This window comes from Lepidochelys kempii, chromosome 7 (genome assembly GCF_965140265.1).
Source record: "Lepidochelys kempii isolate rLepKem1 chromosome 7, rLepKem1.hap2, whole genome shotgun sequence".
NCBI lineage: Eukaryota > Metazoa > Chordata > Testudines > Cheloniidae > Lepidochelys > Lepidochelys kempii.
Window position 1 is genome coordinate 85,451,064 of NC_133262.1, and position 25,626 is coordinate 85,476,689.

Consider the following 25,626-nt stretch of genomic DNA (forward strand, 5'->3'; position numbering starts at 1 on the left):
CTCTATAAATGTCCCTTGGTACATAGAGTAAGCACCTCAGCAGAACTTAAAAGCAATACTCTTTTTCCTCCTCTCATAGGTTTCGTTGCATTGTTTACCCCTTCAGACAGAAACTAACCCTGAGGAAAGCCCTAATCACCATAAAAAGAAAAGGAGTACTTGTGGCACCTTAGAGACTAACCAATTAGTGGGTTTTAGCCCACAAAAGCTTATGCCCAAATAAATTTGTTAGTCTCTAAGGTGCCACAAGTACTTCTCGTTGTTTAATTTATCAGTATTCACTACCTCTTGCCTCTAGTAACTGTGAATAGAGCCCTCCTGTATCAGAATTGTTATTTGGCGTTTGGTAACCACTCTCTCCATGCTGTACAAAATGGTATTAATGACATTACTGTATCACTGGCCACGAGTTACAGAAATAAAACATCGCTCTTCTGGCTGTTGTTAACGTTTATTGTGACAATGCTTGTGCCATAAGGGCTGCAGGGCCCTGCGCGAATCCTTTGGCCCTGATAGGGAGAGGGCAGAGTTAGAAGAGGGTTGAGCCGGATCCCCTAGAACCCAACTGCGCTGACTTCTGGGGGCAGGGCCGGGCCGCACATCCACGTGAACTACAGACCAAAAGGCAGCCCCAGACGAGTCAATATGCAGCGGGCTTTGGGACGCAGCGGCACGCGCCACCTGGACCCCGGAGAGGAATCACCTTTTCGGGGTGCCAAATATTCCGCCGGCCGGGGAAAGAAAGCGGGCCGAGCACTGCGGGGAAAGCCACGTGTGCTCTTGACAGCCCGCTCGAGCGAGGCCGAGAAGAGCGCGCATGCGCACAACTCGTGCGCTAATGGGCCACTATCTCGAAGTAGGCGAGGCGTGAGAATGCGCTTGCGCAGCGTTGTTCTCTGCACTGAGGCCGTCCGAGGGCCACTTGGCCATGCGCCTGCGCAATCCTGTTCCTGAGGGCTGGCTGGGCTGGGCGGGGCGCAAGAGGGGGGGAGAGGCCCGGCGCCTGCGCAGTGCTGTGCCCGGCAGTGCTGGCGTCCCTGGTGAAGGAGCCGGTGCGGCGTGTGTCCGTTTGTCCCGTTCGCTGCCGGTGGCACCATGGCCAGCTACAGCCTGGAGGAGCGCGCCACCCTCAACAGCCTGGAGTACCGGGTCTTCTTCAGTGAGTGCGCGGCGGCCCCCCCGCTCCGCGCGGGGTGCCCGGGCGATGGGATCCCGCCCCGGGGGAGGCCAGGCGGCATAGCGCCCGGCTTGGGGGCAGCCTCCGGCCTGGGGTCGCCCCCTCGCCTCCGGGGGGCTGGGCCCGGCCCCGCTGACCAGATCCGTGCGGAGCTGCCTTGGCCCCCGCCCCCGCCCCTCGCCGGCCCGGCTGCCGAGCGGGTTAAAGTCTGAGCGTGGCGAGGGTGGGGCCGGCCAAGGTGCCTGCTGCCGCCGCCGCCAGATAATCCTGTAAAGGGCTTTTCTCTGCTTCCTGCTCCTTCCAGCCTTGTCCCCGGGGGAACGGCCTTTAGCCTGGCCGGGCTGTCTAGGGCGGTAACCTGGGGCGCTGGCCTAGGAGGCACCCTGCCCCGGGGCTCCGCCTGGCACTGGCCGGGTGCAGGGGCTGGTGGGAATGGGGTCACCTGTCGTGCGGGGAAGCAACGAAAGCGTGGCTGCGTGTCTCGAGCAGCCGCCCTGCCAAAGTCAACTCGCCTGGGGCCAATCTTCTATTCCTAGGCTGCTTTTTTTTTTTTTTTTAAACGTAGAAGGGGTGAAAATGTGGAGGGAGGGAGGTATCGTCCACATTTAAATGCATGGGAGAGCAGAAAGATCATAGGGGAAACGAGCTGCTTGTAGGACCACGTCCTTGAGACTGTTCATCATGCACCTATCAGCTCTTCAAAATCCTTCGTTGAAGCCCACAAGACCTAGTTGTTCCCTCAGTGAAGTGGCGACTTAACTCTTCCTCTTATTCTTGACCAGACATGTCAAACTGACACCTCTGATAATGCCATCAACTTGCTCTGCCTGCATCCCCTAAATCTTCTGCCTGATTACAGAGAGAGAAGTAGTTCCCAACTGTATCCACTCCTAACTTGTCATAGCTCTCAAGTAAGAACTTGTGCTGGGACTGAAGGATAGAACAAAATTGGCTCTCTGAGTATTGCATCATCTGTTTGGCTTCCTAAGTAGCTCGCTTTCCATCGTTAGGAGTAAAAGGGCATGATACTGAACTGGCCACAAATAATAGACCTGCTCTGTTGCACCTCAGCAGAAGAAAATGCTTGACTTAATACAATGTTCCCAACTCAATTTTCTGAAGGGAGATAGCCTAAGAATCCTAGCCGGCTTCTCTAACTTAGCCGTTTAAGTGACTAATCTCCTAATGGCTGTCTTAACTGAGATTATGAAACATTTTGTATCCAATACAGTCTTTCTAGGAAAGTGATAATTTAGTACTGTATTGTTTAGTAGGAAGAGTTAATATCTAATATTGACCTGCTAGGATTTGAAATTTATTCCACAGAGAAAAAGCAGACACTGTCCATTACATTATAAAATCTCTGGGTGATACTAATTGGTAATACACAGGTATGAATAACAGAATCTTTCCATGCTTTCCGACTCATGGAGTAGGAGCAGGAGAGAAAATGGGGTGGGGAGTTAAAATGAGTATTGCTCAGTCAACAGGAGAAATAGCTGTCTGTTTCACATTGTCTGCTGGGAATGATCAGATTTCCAAAGTCTTGCTTTATTGAGGGGGAACCAAACAACTCTCCTGAGGGCAACTAGCAAAGTAACTCATTTATGCTGAAATAAGTAGGTCTGTAGAAAATACCAGAAAACCTACAAACTGAAACTGTTAATTCTCAGATCCCTCAAAGTTCTGTTCTACGCAGGCTGTAACAGCAGCACTCTTGCCATCATGGCTTTAAATATCAGCTGCAATTCTAAATATGAACTGTACCAAAATGTGAAAGAAAGCAGAATGTCTACACCAGGCTACAGTGAACTTCCCAGTCCTGGTCTTCACTACTTCTTTATTTTCGTAGTTTTGCAGACCATTTTGTTTCAACTTATCGAACATCAAAGATAATAGCCATTTCCACTGAGCACGCTGACTGTGCTTTAAATTAGTAACTAGCAGTCCTGGGCAGGATAGTCTTGCAAAGATCCTGCAAGGGTGCTGGGCTTGCTGAGCATAGGATTCTGGCTTCATTCCCACTCATACTCTGTCCAGTTATCTGCTAGCTGGGGCAGGAAACAGCTTCAGACTCATTCCTGGTACGCAGGTGAGGATGTTTCCCCTCCCCCCCACCCTTCCCTGGAAAATGTGTGCAGCAGTGCTAGAAGGGGGTGGAAATGTCTGATTGTAACTCATGAATGAGGTTAGCCAACCTTAACTAGCTGGTAGCCTTCAACAAATAAGCCCTTTGCATGTGCCATACATATTGGAACCACTTTGATTTACTGGGTGATCTATAGCACTTGGGAGGGGTATAAGTATTGCTTATTAACAAGGCTTCTGTATGTAGTTATTAGGGGAGCTCTTAGGATACAGCTCCAAGACAAATTATATCTGCAAGCTAATTAAACCTTGTGGTGGTCTTAAAGTGAATCTAGACCACTTCCTATAAGATCTGGATGTAATTTGCTGTCCTTCCAGCCAGTGTTTGACAATTATCAATATTTTTATAATCTTGACAGTCACCTCCATAGGTGTCATTTGAGGTTGTCCCATGCCATTTCCCCCATAGAATGTGACACATTAGAGAATCTACTTCCATTATTCCCAGGGATCTTTGTCTAACTACTTGAGGGTATTATGCACCTGTGATATCAACTTCTCCTTAGAGTTTGAAATAGAATGTTTCTATCTGTTGGTTCTTTTAAACTGCGCTGAGATTAGGGAGATAGACACAGCAGCATAATCATGCCTTACTTGGAGAAGGTATGTCTTGTTACTTCCTTCATGTATTCACAACCCTCTATTTAAAAACAAAAAATCCTTTACAATATTATTTGTGCAAATATTAAGGTGAGCTCTGCAAACAAGTGATGGCTGTTTTTTAATAAGTCTTGTGCTGTATTTCTGGAGGAAACATGGGGAGTTTTATAAGACCTATGTTGCAGCAATGGAACTGTAACTAAGCTATGTCTACGCTACTGCGGTAAGTTGACCTATGCTATGCAACTCCAGCTATGTGAATAATGTAGCTGGAGTCAGTGTACCTTAGGTCAAGTTATTACGGGGTCTACACCGCGAGGGGTCGATGGGAGAAACTCTCCCGTCGACTTACCTTACTCTTCTTGTCGGGGTAGAGTATAGGGGTTGCCTGGAGGGCGATCTGCTGTCGCTTTGGCGGGTCTTCATTAGACCCGCTAAATCGACCGCCGGTGGATCGATCTCAGAGCGTCAATCCTGGATGTAATGTAGACCTGCCTGTAGTAACACTGACATTAGTTTCCCTGTTACTATTTCAGGACATGGTCAACATCTTCTAAGCTAGGCATTTGAATAAAGACAACTTTATAGCCATAATAGTTAAATTATTTTCATTAGCGCTAAGTAATGCATCTTTATTTACTAGCTTAATATGTTGTTCTTTCAGAAAATGATAAAGGACACTACATTTCACCATTCCATGATATTCCAATATATCCAGTTGCTGGCAAGGTAATGTATATGGCTATATTAAGCAGGTTCTTAGCTTCCCACTATGAGAACTTTTCTATTAGAAATCTCTTCCCTCCAGATACTATTTCTCCTTTCAGTGCATCTGTGTGGTAAATAACTGCAACATAAACTATGATAGTAGTTGGCCGCTGGCTAAACAGTGCAACTGCAATTTCTCTAACTGAGCAAACTGGGTTAGGTGGAATCTTACATCATGCACTTTCTCTGCTGATAAGGGAAATTCAGTACAAACTTAGCCATAAAATGAATGATAAGGTCTTCTGTACCTTGGAACTAGTAAATAACTTCTGATGCCAAGCCACTTAGGCAACTAACTTTATTAACTTAGACATGTGAAATAACATTGTTACTCGTCTTATAAACTGGAAATGGTTGGTTTCATGGATGAGAGCTATGCAATGGTTGGTTTCATGGATGAAAGCTATAAAAATTGTAAACTTTTCTAAGAATGCTAACGTAGAAGAATTTGAAAAGTGATGACTTAGGCCCTAATACCATGAACAGAATCCTTATGTAAAGCTCCACTGAAATTGTTGTATGTCTTCGTTGCAGCGTCCTGAAGTGCTTCTTAGTTCTGGGGCTAAATTCTTAGCTGCATTAGGGCTGCTTTGTGTCACTTTCCAAATGAAGATCTGTCGTAATTCCAGTTTAACCAGCTACTGAAGTAACCTCCCAGTGTATGGCGAGATCATCAGGTTACCCAGAGCCATTCCAGTAAAACTATCCTGCTCTGAGAGGAGTGTGGCTGGGGAATCCCTGCATTCTCTGTGATCCATGGGTGCCATAACAAGTCCTTAAGGTTGTTGGCAGCTCCTGCAACTTAAAATGGTGGTTCCAACTTTCTTTCAAGGTCTGGCCCAACTGCACCATTTTTGAATAGCAGCTCAGGATCTTGGGAATATGCTGTGTGGAAGGAATTTTTCATTGTGTGTACTTCCCCCCCACCTCCTTCCCCCTCCCAGGGTTTTTACCACCTCTTTTGGTACTTTTGTCCAAACATAGTGCTAGTTCAGAATTGGCAAAGCTTGTGCTGTGGTGATGGGAGTAGTGTAAGACTCTCTTCCATTACATCTGGAGAACTGCTTCCTTTTTTAAAGTCTCTAAAGCCCCTTGAACTGCTGTGGTACTTCCACTGACATCCATGGGAGTGCTGAATATGGGTCAAACTCTGTAGCAGAGTTGAAGGTTTTTCTGGACTCAGCATTTCAAAATGATTTCTGACAAATTGTGAAATGGTATCAAGTTACGCAATGTCAGTATTTGATCAAGATGTTGGCTCCAAATACAAATCTGTGTCACAGGGATGTCTCTTTCCCCCTCCCTCTTTTTTTAAACTCATTCCTCCTCCCTCCTCAGGTACTATTTCTAATCTCCTATTATGCAGAGTTATTTGTGGAGCTCAGTCTTACAAAGAGGACCTATAGATGGGAGTAGAGTTGTCTGTGCTGCCTTAATAACTACTTTTTGTAGAGAGCTGGCTGGTCATATGCCATTTTATTTCCACTTGCTACTAGTATTAAAATGTAGAGTTTTAAAAAATAGATGAATTATCTGTTAAGATGTTGCACACGCTAAAATAAAAAGCTCAAATCTATGCACTAGTCTTTGGCACCCTCTGCATTCCTCCTTCCTTAGTCTAGGAAAGACAGTTCTCCTGTTATTTCATTGGACCACAGCATATGCATATCAAAACCTCAAGTTTAATAAAGGGAAGCTGGGAAACTGCCATCCTGTGTTGTGAATACAGCGAGTGAAAGCTACCCAACCTCTCCTTGGGCTGTTGTGTTCTGCCCATGGGTTTCCTCTCCATGAAAATTTTCCTCTGACATATGGTTTGAGGAAGTAGTGCACATTTGCAGGGAAAAGGTTAGCATGACTGAATTCTAAGGGTGGTAAGAGAAGAGGCAAGAGCCCAGAAGATCAGGTAGGTGCACGGTCTGCTAGCTAGCTCTTGCTTTTTACAGTAAACCCTCCTGGTAAAAATATCTTTTCTGACTTGTCAGAATTATACCACTAAAGTAGATACAGACAAACATTTTGGAAGCATTTCATGTATTGACCGGGGTGTTATGGATATAAAGGGAAGATGGGCTGAAACAAAAACTTCTAATTTTCCAGTAGTGTGTGCAAGACCTCATATGAGCAGAACCAAGATACTTTCAAGACCAACTCCTATGTAGTGTGTAAGTTTATGTATAACTTGGGGAGGGTGTTAAGGGCAGCAGTTAGCTGGGTGGTAAGGAGAAGACACTTCCAAGTTAAGGCCACTCACAAAGCACTATATGCCAAATGTGGTGGAGAGCAGTATCTTCTTGCCCATCAACTCGTGCAAAACTTCCAACTTCCAAAAGCACGTTTCTGGAATGTAACTTAGACTAATAAAATACAACAAAAGTTATACTTTCATTCTACTCAGTCTTTCTTGAACTGGGTAAAAACAAAAATTGGAGCGGAGGGATGGGAAGGTGTCTGGAGCAGTGCCTATCGGCTTCAGGATTTGGAGTATTACCGGTTAACTGCTAATCTCAGATTGGTAAACAAGCAGCACACTACATCAGTGTCTGTGGGGTGTGTGTACAAAAGTCATTGGGGAGAAACAAGTGTGATTAATATTGTATACAACTACACAATGCAGTGTTGACTGTGTTACTTTTCTTTGTATTGCATGGTTATCTCAGGGAACTTTCCTGGTTACTCTGCTGGTTCAGTAGCTGTTTTGTTAGGGAGTCCAGCTTAGGGCAAAAGGTTACGTTACTTTGTCTGGACACTGTCTCTAGCTCTTAATCCTGGTATTTTTAAGATCTTGAGAGGATTGTGAAGTATTTTTCAGTCTAAGATTTGAGATGTGCCAAACCTATCTGTACGTGGGCTCTTGTCCTCCTAGTATTCAAATGTGAAGTCACACTATCTTAATGTATTAATCATGCCTTCTAAACCATGTCAAACTCACCCACTTAATTTCCCAAATATGAACTAGTTTCTACATATACACAAGTTTCCAGAAGTTGCCTTATCTTGAATTTAGCTAATACCCTTCAACCTCCTCTCCCTCCCTTCAAAAGTTATGTTTATTTCCATACACTTAAGCACTGGTTGAACAATCACACCTTACCTACTCTGTTCTGATCCACTGCATTTTCCACACTAATGGATCTTTCTCTCTCCCTCCTTAGTAGAGCAATGCACAAACACTAATGGAGCTCTGAACCACAGAGAAGAGCCCCTAACATTGAAAGAGTAGGTGTAGTAAACTGAAATTGGAGAACATGTAACACTGATTGCAAACCATTAGTCATCCAACTTTGGTGAAATGCAGGTGCAAGGGATTTAGCATCTCTGATACAACTGTTCTGAAATACTAATGCTGCTTAACCTGAGGATTAGATGAACCAACGGTTGATATGGAGCCAGGAGTTGCAGGTACTCAGCACTTTGAGAAAAAAATAAGCCAGTCTTAGTTGTGGGGGAGGCCTTTTAAAAAAAAAATACAAAAAAGCTCTGAGCTCTGGAGGAAGAAATGACTCTAGTATGGGACTTTCAGAAGAAGTACTCTGTGTTGGTCTAACTCTCATCTCGGTGGAAGTTTCGTGCCAAGTCGCACCCATAGTCTCAGTACTGCAAGAGACAGTTCTATACAGTAGAACCTCAGAGTTACAAACGGACTGGTCAACCACACACCTCATTTGGAAACAGAAGTACATAATCAGGTAGCAAGAAAGACTCCCCCCCCCCGCCCCCCCCCCCAAAAAAGCAAATACAGTACTGTTTAAACTTTTTTTTAAAGGAAAAGTTTTAAAAAAAAGTTTCTGTGCTTGTTTCATTTAAATTAAGATGGTTAAATCAGAATTTTTTTTGCATAATAGAAAGTTTCAAAACTATATTAAGTCAACATTCAGTTGTAAACTTTTGAAAGAACAACCATAACGTTTTGTTCAGAGTTACGAACAATGTTCATTTCCAACATGCTCATAACTATGAGATTCTACTGACTTCCTGACAATCCTTGCACCTACTCCATTAAATATGCCTGAGCTATAGATGGGCCATCTTTACACGGGGAGGGATGATTTTCAGAACATCTTGGAGATCTCTGGTTGTTTTTTTTTTTAGTCAGGGTGGAGTTTGTATTTCTGCAATGTAGAATGCCTATCAGAAGCATTTTTTTCTTAGAACTGCCTCAATTATATTCACCCTGCAAATGAAAAATGAAACCTTTTAGTGTCATGGATCTGCTTATGCTTTCTTTGGCCTCCATTTTGTTTCTCACTAGAAACTCACATGAGATACTTCTTGTTATATGTTTACTAAACTTAATTTAAAACTGGTATTTCAGGATCTACTAGTGTCATGGAGTTATGTTGCTGAAAAGATGCGTGTTGCACCAACAGTGTAAAAAACCTACTGTCAGAATATAAAATAGCCTTAATGCTGGGCTTGCAGGGAGGAGTAACATTAGTCTGAATATTGAACACTTTACTGTTGACACTTAACTGACTGAGCAGCAGGATTTTATCAAGATACAACAAAATTATCTCACTTGGACACAGCAAAATGTGTTAGAACTTTAAATAACTTTTAAAGAAAAGGAGTACTTGTGGCACCTTAGAGACTAACCAATTTATTTGAGCATGAGCTTTCGTGAGCTACAGCTCACTTCATCGATGCATCCGATGAAGTGAGCTGTAGCTCACGAAAGCTCATGCTTAAATAAATTGGTTAGTCTCTAAGGTGCCACAAGTACTCCTTTTCTTTTTGCAAAGACAGACTAACACGGCTGTTACTCTGAAACCTGCTTTTGATTAGTTTGCGCTTCCTTTAGAATATGGGGATGTATTTCTCATTTCAGAGAGATTTTGCTGATCTGCTTCTTGCTTGTTTCAGAATGTGTTCAACATGGTTGTAGAAGTACCTCGATGGACAAATGCAAAGATGGAGGTAAGTGGAAGATAAAATCCATAACTGAAGGTCTGGCTGCTTCTAATTCTTAAATCTCTGGCACTGCTGAATCTGTGTGGCTTTTTTGAAAGGAAAAAAGTAGTCTAATGTAGTACAACTTTGCTCTGGAACAAGCAGAAGACAGCCAAGTTAACAGACCTAAATGTAAAACTTTGGTAACTAGCTTTATTATGTATTAATACTAAAGTAAGCAAAATATCATAAAACTTAAAAGCTCTGACCAGTGTTGATGTCTCAGTTTAGGTATATAACAGTTGCAAAGCACACTTGGCTGTATAAAAAAATTGCAGAGTATGGACAGTTTTATGAAAACTTATTAAATCATAGTTCTACTGTAGTTAACTGCTAAATGAACTAGGAACACTGTAATAGTAGGCCAGGATCACTCCTATGTGAGGTGTAGTCTTCTTCAGTCCAAGACCCAGGTGTTGGTGGAGCTTTAAGACTCTTGCTTGAAGCCCCAGATGCCTAGTGGACGAGACCTCCTCCAGGAAAGGGATTAGTTTGGCCCATACTACTTGGGCACTGGAATGGCTGCAGGCTATATAAGCATAATTTAAGAAGGATGGGTTTGGGTATTAAGAGTAATTGTATATTTTGGAAGGCTTCCACATTCCAGCTTATCTGAATACCTCCCTTGGGAGTAGCCTTTCCTTTACCTCTGGCCCCTGACTAGTTGGATCACTAAGGGAGAGCCTGTATCCTAATAACTACAATCTGTAATGTATCTTAATCGCCAAGTAAGGGGCTCATTCCAAGTAAGACTGGTTTGGATACCATTTTAAGCAACTCTTCCAGAGGCAAATTTTACCCATGATGTCAATAGTATTTATTTTTACTGGAGAACCCAGGCCAAGACTTTCTATGAAAAAGAAAAAAAGCCTCTGGGCATATTTTGGCATTTGCCTGTGTGGCCAGACTTTCAAAGGTACTGAATCTAACAGCTTTTGTTGACTTTGAAGGGAGTTGATAAGTTTTCAGATTAGATTCAGATTCCTAATTTTGAACATCTGGGGTCTAGGTGACTAAATGGTCGTCGTTTTAGTTAGGTAAAAAATGTGCAGGTAACTGCATTTGTCTGTTTCAGATTGCAACAAAGGATCCTCTAAACCCAATTAAACAAGATGTGAAGAAAGGACAGCTGCGTTACGTTGCTAATGTATTTCCCCACAAGGGCTATATCTGGAATTACGGTGCAATCCCACAGGTATTGCTTTGTACATATATCTTACCTTTTTCTTGTGGTGGAAGCTAGATATTAGCCACACAAACACCATCCTGAACATATTTATATGTTTTTTTTAAAAAATGTGAATGCTACCATGCTAACAAAACACCAGGCTGAATCTATTCAGACTGAAACTGAAATAGAAAATGCTAATGAGGGGAAATATGTAGTGACAGTGACAGAAATCTCAAGAGGAAGGTAAGTATGCAAGTCATGTTGTAAACAAACTAACAAAAATATAAACTTGCAGTAAAATACCGATGTAGAATAAAACTGGCTTTATACCAGTAATAAAAAGCCAGCTGTTAAGCTACAATGACCCCTACCAACTATCAATTCAGTTGAACAACAGTCTTCAGAAATTAGTAGTAGGTGGATAGTCTTCACTGAAGAATGTTGCTATATGAGAAGAATGTTTTAGGCATTTGGTAAGTGCTCTCTGATGGGAGTGATTCTGTGCCCATGTGTAAGTTTCAGACCCCTGGTGCTTCATCTAATGGTCTGACTTGGATTTCCCAGACAAAAGCAGCCTGTCAGGAGACCCTACATTCAGTTGTGTACAGACAGTGAAATATCACGAAGAGAGTCATTAATGTATACATAACTTGAACATACTTTAGGATCCTATGGCTAAATATACTAAAATCACCTTAGATAAGATACAGTATTAATACTTGCATTCTGCTGGGCTTCACATCTGTAATTTGAACAGTCCTGGCCTTTTCTAGAAATAGACTTTCTATCTCGTATAAATAAAAGCTAGGTTTTTAGTTAATGTTGTAGCTAACAAAACACATTGTATGACAACCTGTACAGAATGGATCTCTTCCATATCCTTCTCTGAACTTTGTCTGAATTTAAGGGCAGTGTGTGGACAAACTTTCCACCACCAAAGATGGACAGATTTGGCTGCCTGCCAGCCAGCATAAATATGTAAATAATGCTGCTACAAGTTCGTTATTGTAAAAGGGCTATCTTAACACTGATCTTGTTTTGTCTTTTAATTATCCTGCTAACTTTCGGTATCCTTCCCTCTGACCTAGGAGAAAGTGAGGTCAGTTCTGATAACGAGAAGTAGTTGAAAAGAACAGTCAGAAAAAGTGAGCATGCAGCTTATCCTGATCTAGAAATACCAAATGGAAATGGACAAAGTAAACAGGCTGTGTAAACAAATGTAAAAAGTGAACACTTCCTAACCAGCAATCAAAACTGACTTTCTTCCTGCTGAAACCCAGTGGAGAAACATTCCATCTTAATTAAGCTTCTTCACTAGAAAACTGCTGCCTGCATGAAAAACTCAGAGCCATCCATTCATGTACATTTTGAATCTCTGGGGCTCTCATCTAGTTTAAAAATCTCTTTCTCATACGTAGACATGGGAGAATCCAGGACATAAAGATGAAAATACTGGCTACTATGGAGATAATGATCCAATTGATGTGTGTGAAATTGGAAGCAAGGTAATGTGCTATCTTACAAAGGATGTTTATTTCTTAGAACTGTAATCCGTTAATTAACTGACTTCAGAGACCACCTAACTTCTGGGTCTTTTATTAAGAACTTGGCTTCTCTTAATGCTGCCATGGAGACTTCTGGTGCTGAAATGTAATGAATCTTAATTCCCCAAATTCATGTCAAAGTTCAAGTTAATGGCTACCCAGTGGTGTGATTTACATTAGTTTCCAGCCATTCAGTCTTCTGTATTGATCCTCTTACTGAACTTGTTTTGAATGTTAACTTTTTACTGAATTGTAATTCGTCTTATGTTGCACATCCCATAGCACATCGGTAGAAATAATTAATAAATTTTATTTAATTAGGTATGCTCAAGAGGAGAAGTAATTAAAGTGAAAGTTCTGGGCACACTAGCGCTGATTGATGAGGGGGAGACAGACTGGAAAGTAATGGCAATCAATATTGAAGACCCTGAAGCAGCCAGCTATAACAGTAAGTAGCACAGGAGGAAGGCATTGTTTTGGCCTTTTACTTACCCAACTGGGGGTTTTGAACAGAATGTTCCTTCATGCTGGAAAAATCTGCATTTAAAATCCCTAGAGCTAGATTTTAGCCGGCTTCTGCACAGGGCCTTGGCAGAGCAAGGTGAACCCAACCCCCTTTTTCACTCCCATCCTGCTTCTTGTGCCAAGGAATCTACATATTCCTAGAAGTGGTGCTGGCCTAAGCCGCAGAAGGGTGTACTAGTTCAGCACAATCCTTTAGCACCTCTGCTGGTAGAGGTCGCTTGGAAGCTTCCAGTGGGAGCTGGTTACCCTTGTGCAGCCAAAACCCTGAGGGAAGGTGATAGTAGAAACTCCACTGAGGGTGAATTGTATACACAGCACTCATAAGATTTTGCTGGCGCAGGCACAAGGCACAATTTGCACCTCTGAGCAACAGCTGGCTTGATCGGGTCCATACAGCTAAATGAGCATGTGGTGTCTGACAAAACACACCTAAGTTCTCCACTCAAGTTTCTCCTGACTAAAGGTCAAAATTCCTTCTGCCCCTTCTCCCCTGAAAATCAGAAAAGATTCCAGTAAAATAACTTGGGCTAATCCGACCTATTAAAGGTTATCAATACCTATCTTTGAAAAATAACTCTTCTGTGCTTTTGACAGTTGGATATACTCTGAGGATCAACCAGCCTCAAATCTGACTACTTCTTGCTGTCTCAAATTAACTTGTTTCTTGTCTTTTTGACATAAACTTGGGCAGGGAGGTAAATCTTCTTCTTAGATATGTAAAATCCACCCTCTATCTTAAAAATTGACTTATAGTACATTAGCCAAACTTGTCCCTAACAAATGACTTCTCATGAGAGCTAGGCATACACTCTTTAGGAGATGTTTCAGGTGTTGTACTGTAGCCAACAATCATAATACTTATCTTCCTCAGTAGTGTGAGACTCCAAGGTGGTCTGGACAAAAATATATTATACGCATAGCACAGACTAGTTTAAGACTGCACCTATTTGCATGATAAAGAAGAGTTTTTTGTTTTGTTTTCCCCCCTGCTGTTAGATATCGATGATGTCAGAAAGATAAAACCTGGATACCTAGAAGCTACAGTGGACTGGTTTAGAAGATACAAGGTTCCTGATGGGAAGCCAGAAAACCAGTTTGCATTTAATGGAGAATTTAAAGACAAGGTAATGTAACCACCTCTTCATTATTGTAAATCTGTAAAACCAATCTGATTGTCCAAAAAGCACATTACAGTTGAGGAACAATAGTCTATACATTAAGCATGAGGCACATATTGTATACTTAAATGTTAGTTTTCAGAGTAGCAGCCGTGTTAGTCTGTATTCGCAAAAAGAAAAGGAGTACTTGTGGCATCTTAGAGACTAACAAATTTATTTGAGCATAAGCTTTCGTGAGCTACATTGAATGCATCTGATGAAGTGAGCTGTAGCTCACGAAAGCTTATGCTCAAATAAATTTGTTAGTCTCTAAGATGCCACAAGTACTCCTTTTTGTTTTAAATGTTAGTGTGACTGCAAAACTGAAGTTTCACTTGAAAACCTAGGCCACTTGACTAAGCTTTATTTTATCTACTGTAATAGAAATCACTGATTTATTCCTCTTCTAGCTCTCCCCAACCCCATCTTTATTTTGCTTGCTAGCAGAAACACTAAGGGTTACATCCTCAGGTGCAATGCAGCTGTTGAACACCCCCAGCTGTTGGAAACCACACATAAAATAGGTGTATCCCTCTACAGGAGGATCACTCCAGAACACAGGATCTTCTGGCATAGAACCAGCACAGTAACTCCAATGACTTTCTGTTGACATGTGGAGCTTAGCCAGAACAAAGGGGGCATGACTGGTGCTTCCCTTTATCTCACTGATCTCTTCTCTCCTCCCCCCCTCCCCCCATATCTTGGCCTGTTAGAGCCTCCTAGCAGGTGACAAAAGCACACAGGTAGCCCATGAAGACTGGGTGGTGCACTTGTGTACACACCCTTCTCCTTCAGACGTGTTGTCCTAATTTGCTATAACCAAGGAGCTGATTTACCTCTTCTAAGTTACTGTACATATATTCTGAAATTCTCACCGATTTCCTCAGGGTGTAAGGATTTTGTTTTGATGGCATCCCTCTCTTTCCAATTATTTATAACTAGCGAAACAAGAATTTTAAAAAAATAATCTTTTAACCATATTCACTAAGCATTTCACTTGGCTGTGACTATAACCATTACATTACTAGTTTCACTTTCTGGATCATATGCTAGAAAAGGATTCGTGTGTGTGTCAGGCTACACATAAGTCTAAAAAGTATTTTGAATTTAAATGTGTAAAAGAAAAAAGTGTTAACATAATTTGTGCCTAAAATTAATTGGAAATGTCCCCTTCCTTTAAATATTCAGAAAATAGTTCCAAAAACTGATCAGTGTCACGGCTAGTCTACATAGCTATTATTCTTTTTTTCTGTCGCACCCATTCTGTTAGGTTTTTCAGTACTTTGTATCTAAGAGTTTGCTTAAACTAGGGAAGGAGGATAGAGCAGGGGTGGCCAACCTGTGGCTCCGGAGCCGCATGCGGCTCTTCAGAAGTTAATATTCAGCTCCTTGTATAGGCACTGACTCCGGGACTGGAGCTACAGGCACCAACTTTCCAGGGTGCTGGAGGGTTCTCACTGCTCAACCCCTGGCTCTGCCACAGGCCCTGCCCCCCTTCCCACCCCTGCTGTGCCTTCACTCCTCCCCTTCCCACCACCCCCCCCAGACTCCTGCATGCCTCGAAACAGCTGATTGGGAGGTGCAGGGAGGGAGGGGGAGGTGCTGATTGATGGGGCTGCTGGTGGGCAGGAGGTGCTGGGAGCGGGGGCAGAGCTGATGGGGGTCTGCTGATGTATTACTGTGGCTCTTTGACAATGTGCACTGGTAAATTCTGGCTCGTTTTCAGGCTCAGGTTGGCCACCCCGGGATAGAGATTAGGTCAGGATCAGCCAACACATGTTAGCAGACATCAACCTCTTTCACTAATGTAGACACTCTTGTTAGTGAGAGAGGAAAATGGTTTTATGGTAAAGGTACTGGATGAGATTTAGGAGATCAGAGTTCAGTTCTTCTGTGTGCCACAAACTTACTATGTCTCCTTCAGCATCTTGATTCCATCTTGAAAGAGAAATTTTATAATCCCCCATTTTGTCTGTTAAGGTGTTTGGGGCAAGCACTGTGTCTTACTAGGAATCTGTAGAGTACCCAGCACAAAGGGGGCCTAATCTCATTTAGCAGCTCAAGCTGCTACTATAATACTAATAGTGACAGAGGGCAAAATAATAGTAGAGATACTTAATCTGTTTATAGCAAGAAAATTGCTCTTCTAAAATATCTACTATAAACATTAGACTCTGTTGGTTCCTATCTAATTGACAGAATGGGGGATCATTAGAGTATTTGCCAGTAATATGGAATTTATCCTTTTTAATTTTAGGACTTTGCAATTAACATAATCAAAAGCACTCATGAACACTGGACAGCTCTAATATCTAAAAAAACAGATGGAGGAGAAATCAATTGGTAGGTTACAACTCTTCTGTTACACTGCTTTTTTGTTAAAAATTCTAACCAAATGGGAGTACTTAATAGAAGTCTATGTTAGGGGTTTAAAAAGGGTCCCAAAGGTGATCCCGGCAATTACAGGCCTGTAAGCGTGACTTCAGTACCGGGCAAACTGGTTGAAACTATAATAAAGAACAATATTGTCAGTCATATAGATGAACATAATTTGTTGAGGAAGAGTCAACATGGTTTTAGTAAAGTGAAATCACGCCTCACCAATCTACTAGTATTTTTTGAGGGGGTCAACAAGCATGTGGACCAAGGGGATCCAGTGGATATAGTGTACTTAGATTTTCAGTAGGCCTTTGACAAGGTCCCTCACCAAAGGCTCTTACACAAAGCAGGCTGCCACGGGATAAGAGGGAATGTGCTCTCGTGGATTGGTAACTGGTTTAAAAGATAGGAAACAAAGGGTAGGTATGAATGGTAAATAGTGGTCACCCCCAGGGGTCTGTTCTGTGACCAGTCCTAGTCAACATAGTCATAAATTATTTGGAAAAAGAGGTAAACAGTGAGGTGGCAAAATTTGCAGATGATACAAAATTACTAAAGATAGTTAAGACTCAGGCAGACGACAAAAGGATCTCTCAAAACTGGGTGACAGGGCAACAAAATGGCAGATGAAATTTAATGTTGATAAATGCAAAGTAATGCACATTGGAAAGCATAATCCCAACTATACATACAAAATGATGGGGTCTAAATTAGCTGTTACCACTCAAGAAAGAGATCTTAGAGTCATTGTGGATAGTTCTCTGAAAACATCCATTCAATGTGCAGCAGCAGACAAAAAGCGACCAGAATGCTGGCAATAATTAAGAAAGGGATCGATAATAGGACAGAAAATATCATGTTGCCTCTATGTAAATCCATGGTACGCCCACCTCTTGAATACTGTGTGCAGAGGTGGTTGCCCCATCTCAAAAAAGATATATTGGAATTGGAAAAGGTTCAGAAAAGGGCAACAAAAATTATTAGGGGTATGGAGCAGCTTCTGTATGAGGAGAGATTTTAAGACTGGGACTTTTCAGCTTGGAAAAGAGACGGCTAAGGGGAGATATGATTGAGGTCTATAAAATCATGACTGGTGCAGAGAAAGTGGATAAGGAAGTGTTTTTACTACTACTCATAACACAAGAACTAGGGGTCACCAAATGAAATTGTCAGCAGGTTTAAAACAAAAGCAAGTATTTCTTCACACAACCCACAGTCAACTTGTGGAAGTCCTTGCCAGGTGTTGTGAAGGCCAAGACCATAACAGGGTTCAAAAAAGAACTAGATAAATTCATGGAGGATAGGTTCATCAATGGCTATTAGCCAGGATGGGCAGGAATGGTGTCCCTAGCCTCTGTTTGACAGAAGCCGGGTATGAGCGACAGGATGGATCACTTGATGATTACCTGTTCTGTTCATTCCCTCTGGGGCACCTGGCACTGGTCACTGTCAGAGGACAGGATACTGGGCTAGGTGGACCCTTGGTCTGACCCAGTAGGGCCGTTCTTATGTTACTCTAGTATTAGCAACTTATTCTGTAGCTCATTCAAAAACTGAGCCTTCAGCCTGTGTTTTTTAAAACTGGTAACCTTAATACCATTAATGCTGTTGTCTAATACTCTTGGGGAAAGAACTTGGCTCTCACGATTGACCTTTCTCTTTTAGCGCAAATACAACTGTGTCAGACAGCGCTTTTTGTATTAGTCAAGAATCTGCTAAAGCTACTGTGGAAGCAGTAAGTACAAATAGATTTGGGTATCTTTATTTTTTAAAGCACCGAGTGTCCGTGATTATAAAGAAAAGACAAAAGGAGGTTAGGTGGTACACTAAAAGAAACACTTTTTTCCCTGTAGGAACAACTTGTTGTATTGGCTAAAATCACTCTAAACGGCCAATCTAAGCATGAACTTTTAGTCAGCAGAGGTGCAGGCGTGTACAGAAACTGAAACCCCTTTTTTCAGAGTTTCTACTTGCCCAGCTCATCTGGGGATGGAATCTCTTTTGAAACACTGTTTTAATTGGAGCAAAGTACTTGTTTTTGTATCATTAACTCATGTAAATGACTTGAAGTTAAAATGTTTGAAGAACTTTTTGAAAATGAATAGCTAGACATAACATGAACTTCAGTTTTTAAAGTATAGGCTACCCTTTGCCCTCAGAATGCATGATATTTGCGACAGAACGACTTCCAAAGGACTCCCTTCTGATTCCTTGAGAATATTTCCTGTCAAATGCATTGTCTGACATCTAATGTGTACTGCATTAATCAAAACTTCTAAATAGGTGAGGAATTCAAGCACTTCAGAATATTTGGCTATACCTGTAAGTCTGGAGTACCACAATATTAGGCAATTTCTAATAGAAGTGATGCAAAAAAGTGTGAATGGATAGGTAATGAACAAATCCTTTCAATATGTTAAAATAATTCTTATCAGAAGCAGAGACCAGTTTATAAATAGATGAAGATATAAACCTGTTTAACTTACTCTGCTTTCTAAAAGTGTCATGTTATAGCTGTGTCAGAATTACGTGGTAAAATTCTGAGGATAGAACACTTCATTAGGTTGTGGACTGGAATTGTTACCAGCCACAATATATTTTCGTCTTATCACTAGAAAAGCAAATACTCCTTGGGAAATATTAAACCTGGAATCCAAAACTAATTCTAAATGTCCTTTGCTCTTGTTTTTTGGAATCCAGTATTGGGACATTAAATAGCTATGGCTGCAGAAAGACAATAGAATATTATCTGCTTGCCTTTGTAGAGGTAGATATGCTTAGTGCAGAATGCCACCAAAAAATAGCTGGCTTGATTACTTCCATATTATCTAGAAGCTGTACTGATTTACAGAATACTGACAATATATAGCTGTGTTCTTAATCACCTATAGTTCTCCAGTATTGGCTGGTATGAATCTCTCTCCATATTTATATAGCCTGGATTTTAAATCTAGTTTAGTGAAGAGCGGGCTTTGGGAACACCAAGAAGCATAGTAGTCTCCAGATCTTAACAGTACCTCAATAGATTCCATAGTCATAAACCATTAATGCACGTCTTATTTATCAGGTACCACCCTGTGGAACTCCCAATACAATACCACCTGAAGGTAAGCCTTAACACCTACGTCTCATTCCAAAGTGACTTTAAGAAACGTTTGTTAAGAGATATTCTATAGGAAAAATTTACTGCAAATATTTTAAGTATGGTAACATTTTTTTAAAAGCATTGGAAATAAACTAAAAGCTTTGTTTAGAACTCTAGATTTTGTAAGTAACTGTTTAAAAATATCTAACTTTTCCACTCAGCTCCTAATTTTGTACACGTGAAGATGCTGCAGCATCAAGCATTCTAACTGCTGTTTGAATAGCTTTAGCAAGGAGAGAGGAAGGAATACTGGGATTAGCAGGTTTCTTGAGCTTTAGGAAAAGCAATCCAGAGGACTGGAAGCATAGTGAATGCAGCAGAATCCACACCTCTCTACTTTATGCCAAAAAAGTGAAGGGGGAAAAGTTTACAGTAGTAGGATAACATATCTATTAATAGTGCAATGTATAAGTGAGCTGAAAAAAGAGAGGCTTGATTTCATACCCCCAGGAGCCAGAAGTAAGTAGCAAAAACCAGACAAGTTGCCAGAAAACCAATACTCTCTCTAGTCAGTTTCTAAAGCATTTGCTACTGTCTGACAGGTTCATTAAAAATGCTTTTGCCTCATTGAATATGCTTGTATCTTTAAACTTGTAATTGGATATTCCTAGTAAGGTTAAGGTTAAAAGGTTAAATGATTGATGATGCCATTACTGAAGCAGCTGTCACAACTATAAGCATTCTTTGGTCATCCATCCTTTTTTCTATATATGATGCTATAACATGCCTCTAACCTTAAAATCTTGAGGCTGCTAGCACCAATGCAGTCCTAGAGTAAGTCAGTTACTAAAACCTTTTCACAGATTCCCTTACTTCGGGAGTTGTGGGATCATAACTGTGTAATAAAGAGAAATGCCTGAAATGAGCTGCCATCTTGAAGCCCCTCACCCCATAAAGGGATCAGTCTCCACACAACTTTTTGGGGTAATGCTCCCAACTCCATGCCTCAGGATTCATTGAAATCTAAGAGCCCTTTTTGCACCATTGTCTAATCAGTGGGTAATCAAAATGGCTGCCTTGTTGCCAAGGAGAGTCTAGTGTAGTAATTAAGTTCTAAAGTAACAAGTTTGAAGTTTGCTTAAGAAGGGGAAACACAGATTAAACTTTCTTGTTAACTAAGTTTGGAGAGAGTGCTAGCTTGATAAATTAAGTGTGTGTGGGAGGGAAGGGGGGTAACTCCCTTTGATGGACACCCAGCCAGCCAGTTAGCTGTAAAATTCCTCTTGTTAGCTGTTGCTTTACCTGTAAATGGTTAAAAAGTCCCCCAGATAAAGAAAAATAAAAGTGGGTGTGATAGGTTGGATCACAGAAACCCCCTTGGGACTGCTACCTGATGTGCCTAGACTACCTTTGAGCCTGTTTTCCCTGCTAGCTTGGTACTTCAGAGCCCTGCCTGGTTGTGCCAGGCACGCTAGCCTGCTACAGCCACAGACCCAGGTCTGAACCACATCCCCCCACAAGCTACAGGCTTAACTGAAAACAGCTTAAGAAGTGCTCCTGTCTCTTGCACTTACATACCCAACTCCCAATGGGGTCCAAATCCCAAATAAATCCATTTTACCCTGTATAAAGCTTACAGTAACAAAGCTTATACAGGGTAAACTCAAACTGTTCTCCCTCTATAACACTGATAGAGAGAGATGCACAGCTGTTTGCCCCCCCCCCCCCGGTATTAATACATACTGTGGGGTAATTAATAAGTAAAAAGTGATTTTATTAAATACAAAAAGTAGGATTTAAGTGGTTCCAAGTAATAACAGACAAAAAGTGAATTACCAAGCAAAATAAAATAAAACACACAAGTCTAAGCCTAATACAGTAAGAAAGTGATTACAGATGAAATCTCGCCTGTAGAGATGTTCCAGTAAGCTTCTTTTACAGACTAGCCTCCTTCTACTCTGGGTCCAGCAATCACTCACACCCCTGTAATTATCCTTTGTTCCAGTTTCTCTCAGGTATCTTTTGGGGTTGGGGAGGCTTCCTCTTGAGCCAGCTGAAGACAAAAATGGAGGGGTCTCCCAGAGCTTTATATAGTTTCTCTCTTGTGGGTGGAAACCCCTTCCTCCCCCGTATAGAATCCCCTCTACAAGATGGAGTTTTGGAGTCACCTGGACAAGTCACATGTCTATGCATGACTTCTCTATAGGAACGCTCCCAGGAAAGCTCAGATGTGGATTGGCATCTATCAAAGTCTTTTGTCAGCTTAAGTGTTTCTTGATTGGGCACTTACTGAGAATTGTCTTCTCAAGAAGCTGACCAAATGCTTCACTGAGGCTACTTAAAATCAAACAAGTACACAGCCAATATTTATAACTTCAAATACAAAAATGATACATGCATACAAATAGGATCAATATATTCAGTAGATCAGGGATTGGCAACTTTTGGCACGCGGCCTGCCAGGGAAAGCCACTGGTGGGCTGGGACTGTTTGTTTACCTGCAGTGTCCACAGGTTCAGCTGATCACAGCTCCCACTGGCCATGGTTCGCTGCCCCAGGCCAGTGGGGCTACGGGAAGCAGTGGCCAGCACATCCCTCGGCCACGCCACTTCCCGCAGCCCCCATTGGCCTGAAATGGCGAACCGCGGCCAGCTGCAATTGGCTGAACCTGTGGACACTACAGGTAAACAAACGGTCCTGGCCCGCCAGCAGCTTTCCCTGATGGGCCGCATGCCAAAGGTTGCCAATCCCTGCAGTAGATCATAACCTTTGCAGAGATGTTACATAGCACATGTAGCATAAAACATATTCCAGTTATGCCATATTTACATTCATAAGCATATTTCTATAAAGCATTATGGGGTGCAATGTCACAGTGGGCACCTGACCAAAAGAGTCAGTGGGAAGGCTAGGACTTTTTAAAATTGGGAAAGTAACTTTCCCTTTGTTGTTCTCTCTGGGCTGAAGAGATGGGGCAGCAGGAATGCTGTGTAAAGTTTGAACCAAATATTAAAATCATATCTAGAACTACTTTTAACAACCAAAATATTTAAGTAAATTAGAAATGTTTAGGAAGACCTCAATTAGGTTTATTTCTGTTTATTTTTTAAGGCTTGTGAACTTCTCTGTACTAACCTCAGATGCTTTTGTTTGCTTGTAACCTTTAACCTAACCTCCAAGAAAGCTATTTTGGGTGCTTAATTTAAGCTTTTCCCAATTTTAAAAAGTTCTATCCTTCCCATTAGCTCTTTTGGTCAGATGCCCGCTTTTTTTCTTTTTGCTTTACCTGGGGGACTTTTTAACCCTTTACAGGTAAATCAAGTAAAGAACAGCTACCAGGAGGGATTTTACAGCTGGCTAGCTGGGTGCCCATTGCAGGGAGCCACTCTCCTCTCCTCTTCCTCCCCCCCCCTTCATTTATCACAGCTAGTCAGGAACTCTTCTGGAATTTTAAAGTATTTAGTACTGCCTTAGACCCTGTGCAGAATGCTTGCAGTGCACTATTGTGTAAAAACATTAATTTCAGTGTAGTAGGAAGGCTGGAGGGGAGGAGGACTTCAGTCTCTGGGAACAGTTGCTCAACACTCTTATGTCTCAGATGCTAGGGAATTATGGAACTAAAAAATAAAATCAGCATGGTTGTAGGCTACTGTAATCCCTGACTACAAAATTATTAATTTATGTATTGCATCTGAGATAGCAAAATATTTAAGTACAAGGACTGCAAACATCAGTGTGGCTTAGTTAATTTTAAGTCTGTATTGTTACCGTTCTAATTGCTTCTCTACTTAGCAATACTGATAAAATGCCAAAAAGAAGAGTCTTGCTCCCATTCTAGTTAATAGCAAAGCTTCCACTGACTGCAGTGGGAGCAGGAGCAGTTCCAAAATCACATTTGACAGTCCCAGGGGTTGAGGAAATTAGTAAAGTTTGAAAGAGTTGAGTGGTAAGTAACCCCTAATAGCCACAGGCAGATAACATTGGGTCCACAAACTCTTCTGCAGAAATATTCATGGTCTGTGGGGTCCTGGAGAACTTGAACTAAATGTACAATGATAACTGGGTTTAAACCTTTTTTTTTCTTTTCCCTTTTTCTTTTCCTTTTCTGACTACAGTGGACAAGTGGTTCTATTACCAGAAAAACTAAGACCTAAAGGTGGATGTTGAAATGCCTACATTTCTCCTACCAGGAAGCCCTAAGTAGGGGAAGGAATGAGAAATACTAGCTTACAGTTCCAGAGGAAAAAACAGTCTTGTCTTATAGATAACTTATCATAACAGAATTGCATATCTACCAATGTGGCATGTTCAAGATGTACTAAAGTCATGTGGAGAACTAAATGCAATCATTTTGTAAAAGAGCAGTTTCATGTGTCTCAATATGTATCTTTGTACATCACAACAGTAATTGTTCAACTCAATTGTGTATAGAATACTTGATGGGTGTTCACTGTACATTAGTAAGAAATAAAATTATTTTGCTGAAGTTCATTCTGTGGATTCCTGTCTCCTCCTCTTCTCTCCCAGTGTTCTGTCTAAACACAAAGCTACTCTGAATCAAATAAACAAATTTCTTCTATCAAGAGACAAAGGCTGCATATGCTCATCTTTTGCTTCACAGCACAAGGATTCTGTGGAGGAAGGACCACGACACTTAATTTCAGTGATTGTAAAAATGTGGTGCCTTGGTTGAAAAATGCATATACCTAAACTCTCAGGTGAGCAGTACTCAACTGCCATGGCAGTTCTTAATTACAAACCACCTACTCCTGTGCATCAGCAAGACCTTAAAGCACAGAAACCTTTGCTTGAGTATATTAACTTACACAAATTTAATCAACTCTAAGTGCTGTTGCTGCAAGTAATTCATTATTACTAAAACTGACCAGTTAGCCAAAAATTCTATTTATTTCATATCAGGGTGGATACAAACTGATTTTTAAAAAAATCTAATCTGATTTAAATACATTTGGATACTTTTATTTAAATACAGGTTTGGTTTTTTAAATAAACCTATTTAACATTCTGAAACTGACAATCTATGTTAAGGTTTAAACTATTAAAATATTTAAAGATACTTAGCAATACATTTTTGTGGCTAAGCTTTTTAAAAAAAGCCAAACCTACTGAACTGGTAGCTAAGTACCTGGAACCAGAGTTTGAAGTGCTAAACCAATGTTTGATGGCAGTAGTTTCTGCAGCTGCAGAGAGATTTTCTCTTTAGTTTATTCAACTAGGTCAGCTCAATGACTAGTTTATTGCCTCCTTAACTTTGAAGGGGGAGTTGAAAGTGCAGGAAACCTTGTTTTCCTATTCCTGTCTCTGAATAAAAACTAGTGAGGATAAGATTTACTAGTTCTAAAATCTTGAGGGACACGGTGACCAGAAACAATCAGTTCAATTCACTAACTATAAATATTTCCTTTGTTTTTAATAAATCAATTAGTTTTAAATGCAAAGCCTATTTTGATTACTTTCTTATGTATCAGCACATTTTAAGCATTGTAACTAATAAACAGTTTTAAAATGCTGTTTTATGCATTTAATTGAATTTGAGTTTTCATCCAAATAAAGTTTGACACAAATCTTACAGTAAAAATGAATCAATCTTTTTCTAAAATAAAAATTAAGAATCTGAATAAATTTTAAGCTATGTAACTGCTTAATACATGAATAGATATACTGTATTCTCCAGGTTAGCAAAACGAAGTAGCAAATTTAGTGTAAAGACTAGATTTACTTGTAAATTCAATACATTTTAATGGTTACCATTCTTTTAAAAAAAAAAAGTGTAATGCAAAAATTAACACCTTTAAATCACTTAATCTGATTTAAATATTTTGATTTAAATCAGTCCACCCTCCTTTATAAACTTGCTGTATAGATGGTTTTGCTGACAATTGCTTTTGCTCCAAGCACTACTATAAGCACTGTTCTGAGGGAGTTTGAGCACACACTTCCTCCAACTCCACAAGAGGGTGTTTCAGATTTTAAACCCAAGGAGAGTGAGTCTCCCTTTCCAGGGACTTCTGTTGAGAACAGCACCAGCTCTCATGGTCCATGGGTAGCATGTAAAGGGTGACAAACATGAAGTATTACAGTTAAGGCACTGGACTACAACT

The 25,626-nt window shown here is 41.0% G+C and overlaps 1 protein-coding gene across 1 annotated transcript; it reads left to right on the forward strand.

The window, feature by feature from the left end:
* The first annotated feature begins 982 nt into the window (after positions 1-982).
* Positions 983-23,990, forward strand: PPA1 (inorganic pyrophosphatase 1). Its single transcript, XM_073353600.1, has 11 exons — positions 983-1,159; positions 4,590-4,654; positions 9,557-9,610; positions 10,719-10,838; positions 12,233-12,319; positions 12,680-12,806; positions 13,880-14,007; positions 16,298-16,383; positions 18,085-18,154; positions 19,487-19,526; positions 23,620-23,990. Exons 1-11 carry the CDS (start codon positions 1,096-1,098, stop codon positions 23,649-23,651), a joined length of 873 nt encoding a protein of 290 aa, XP_073209701.1. The 5' UTR covers positions 983-1,095; the 3' UTR covers positions 23,652-23,990.
* Positions 23,991-25,626: the final 1,636 nt, after the last annotated feature.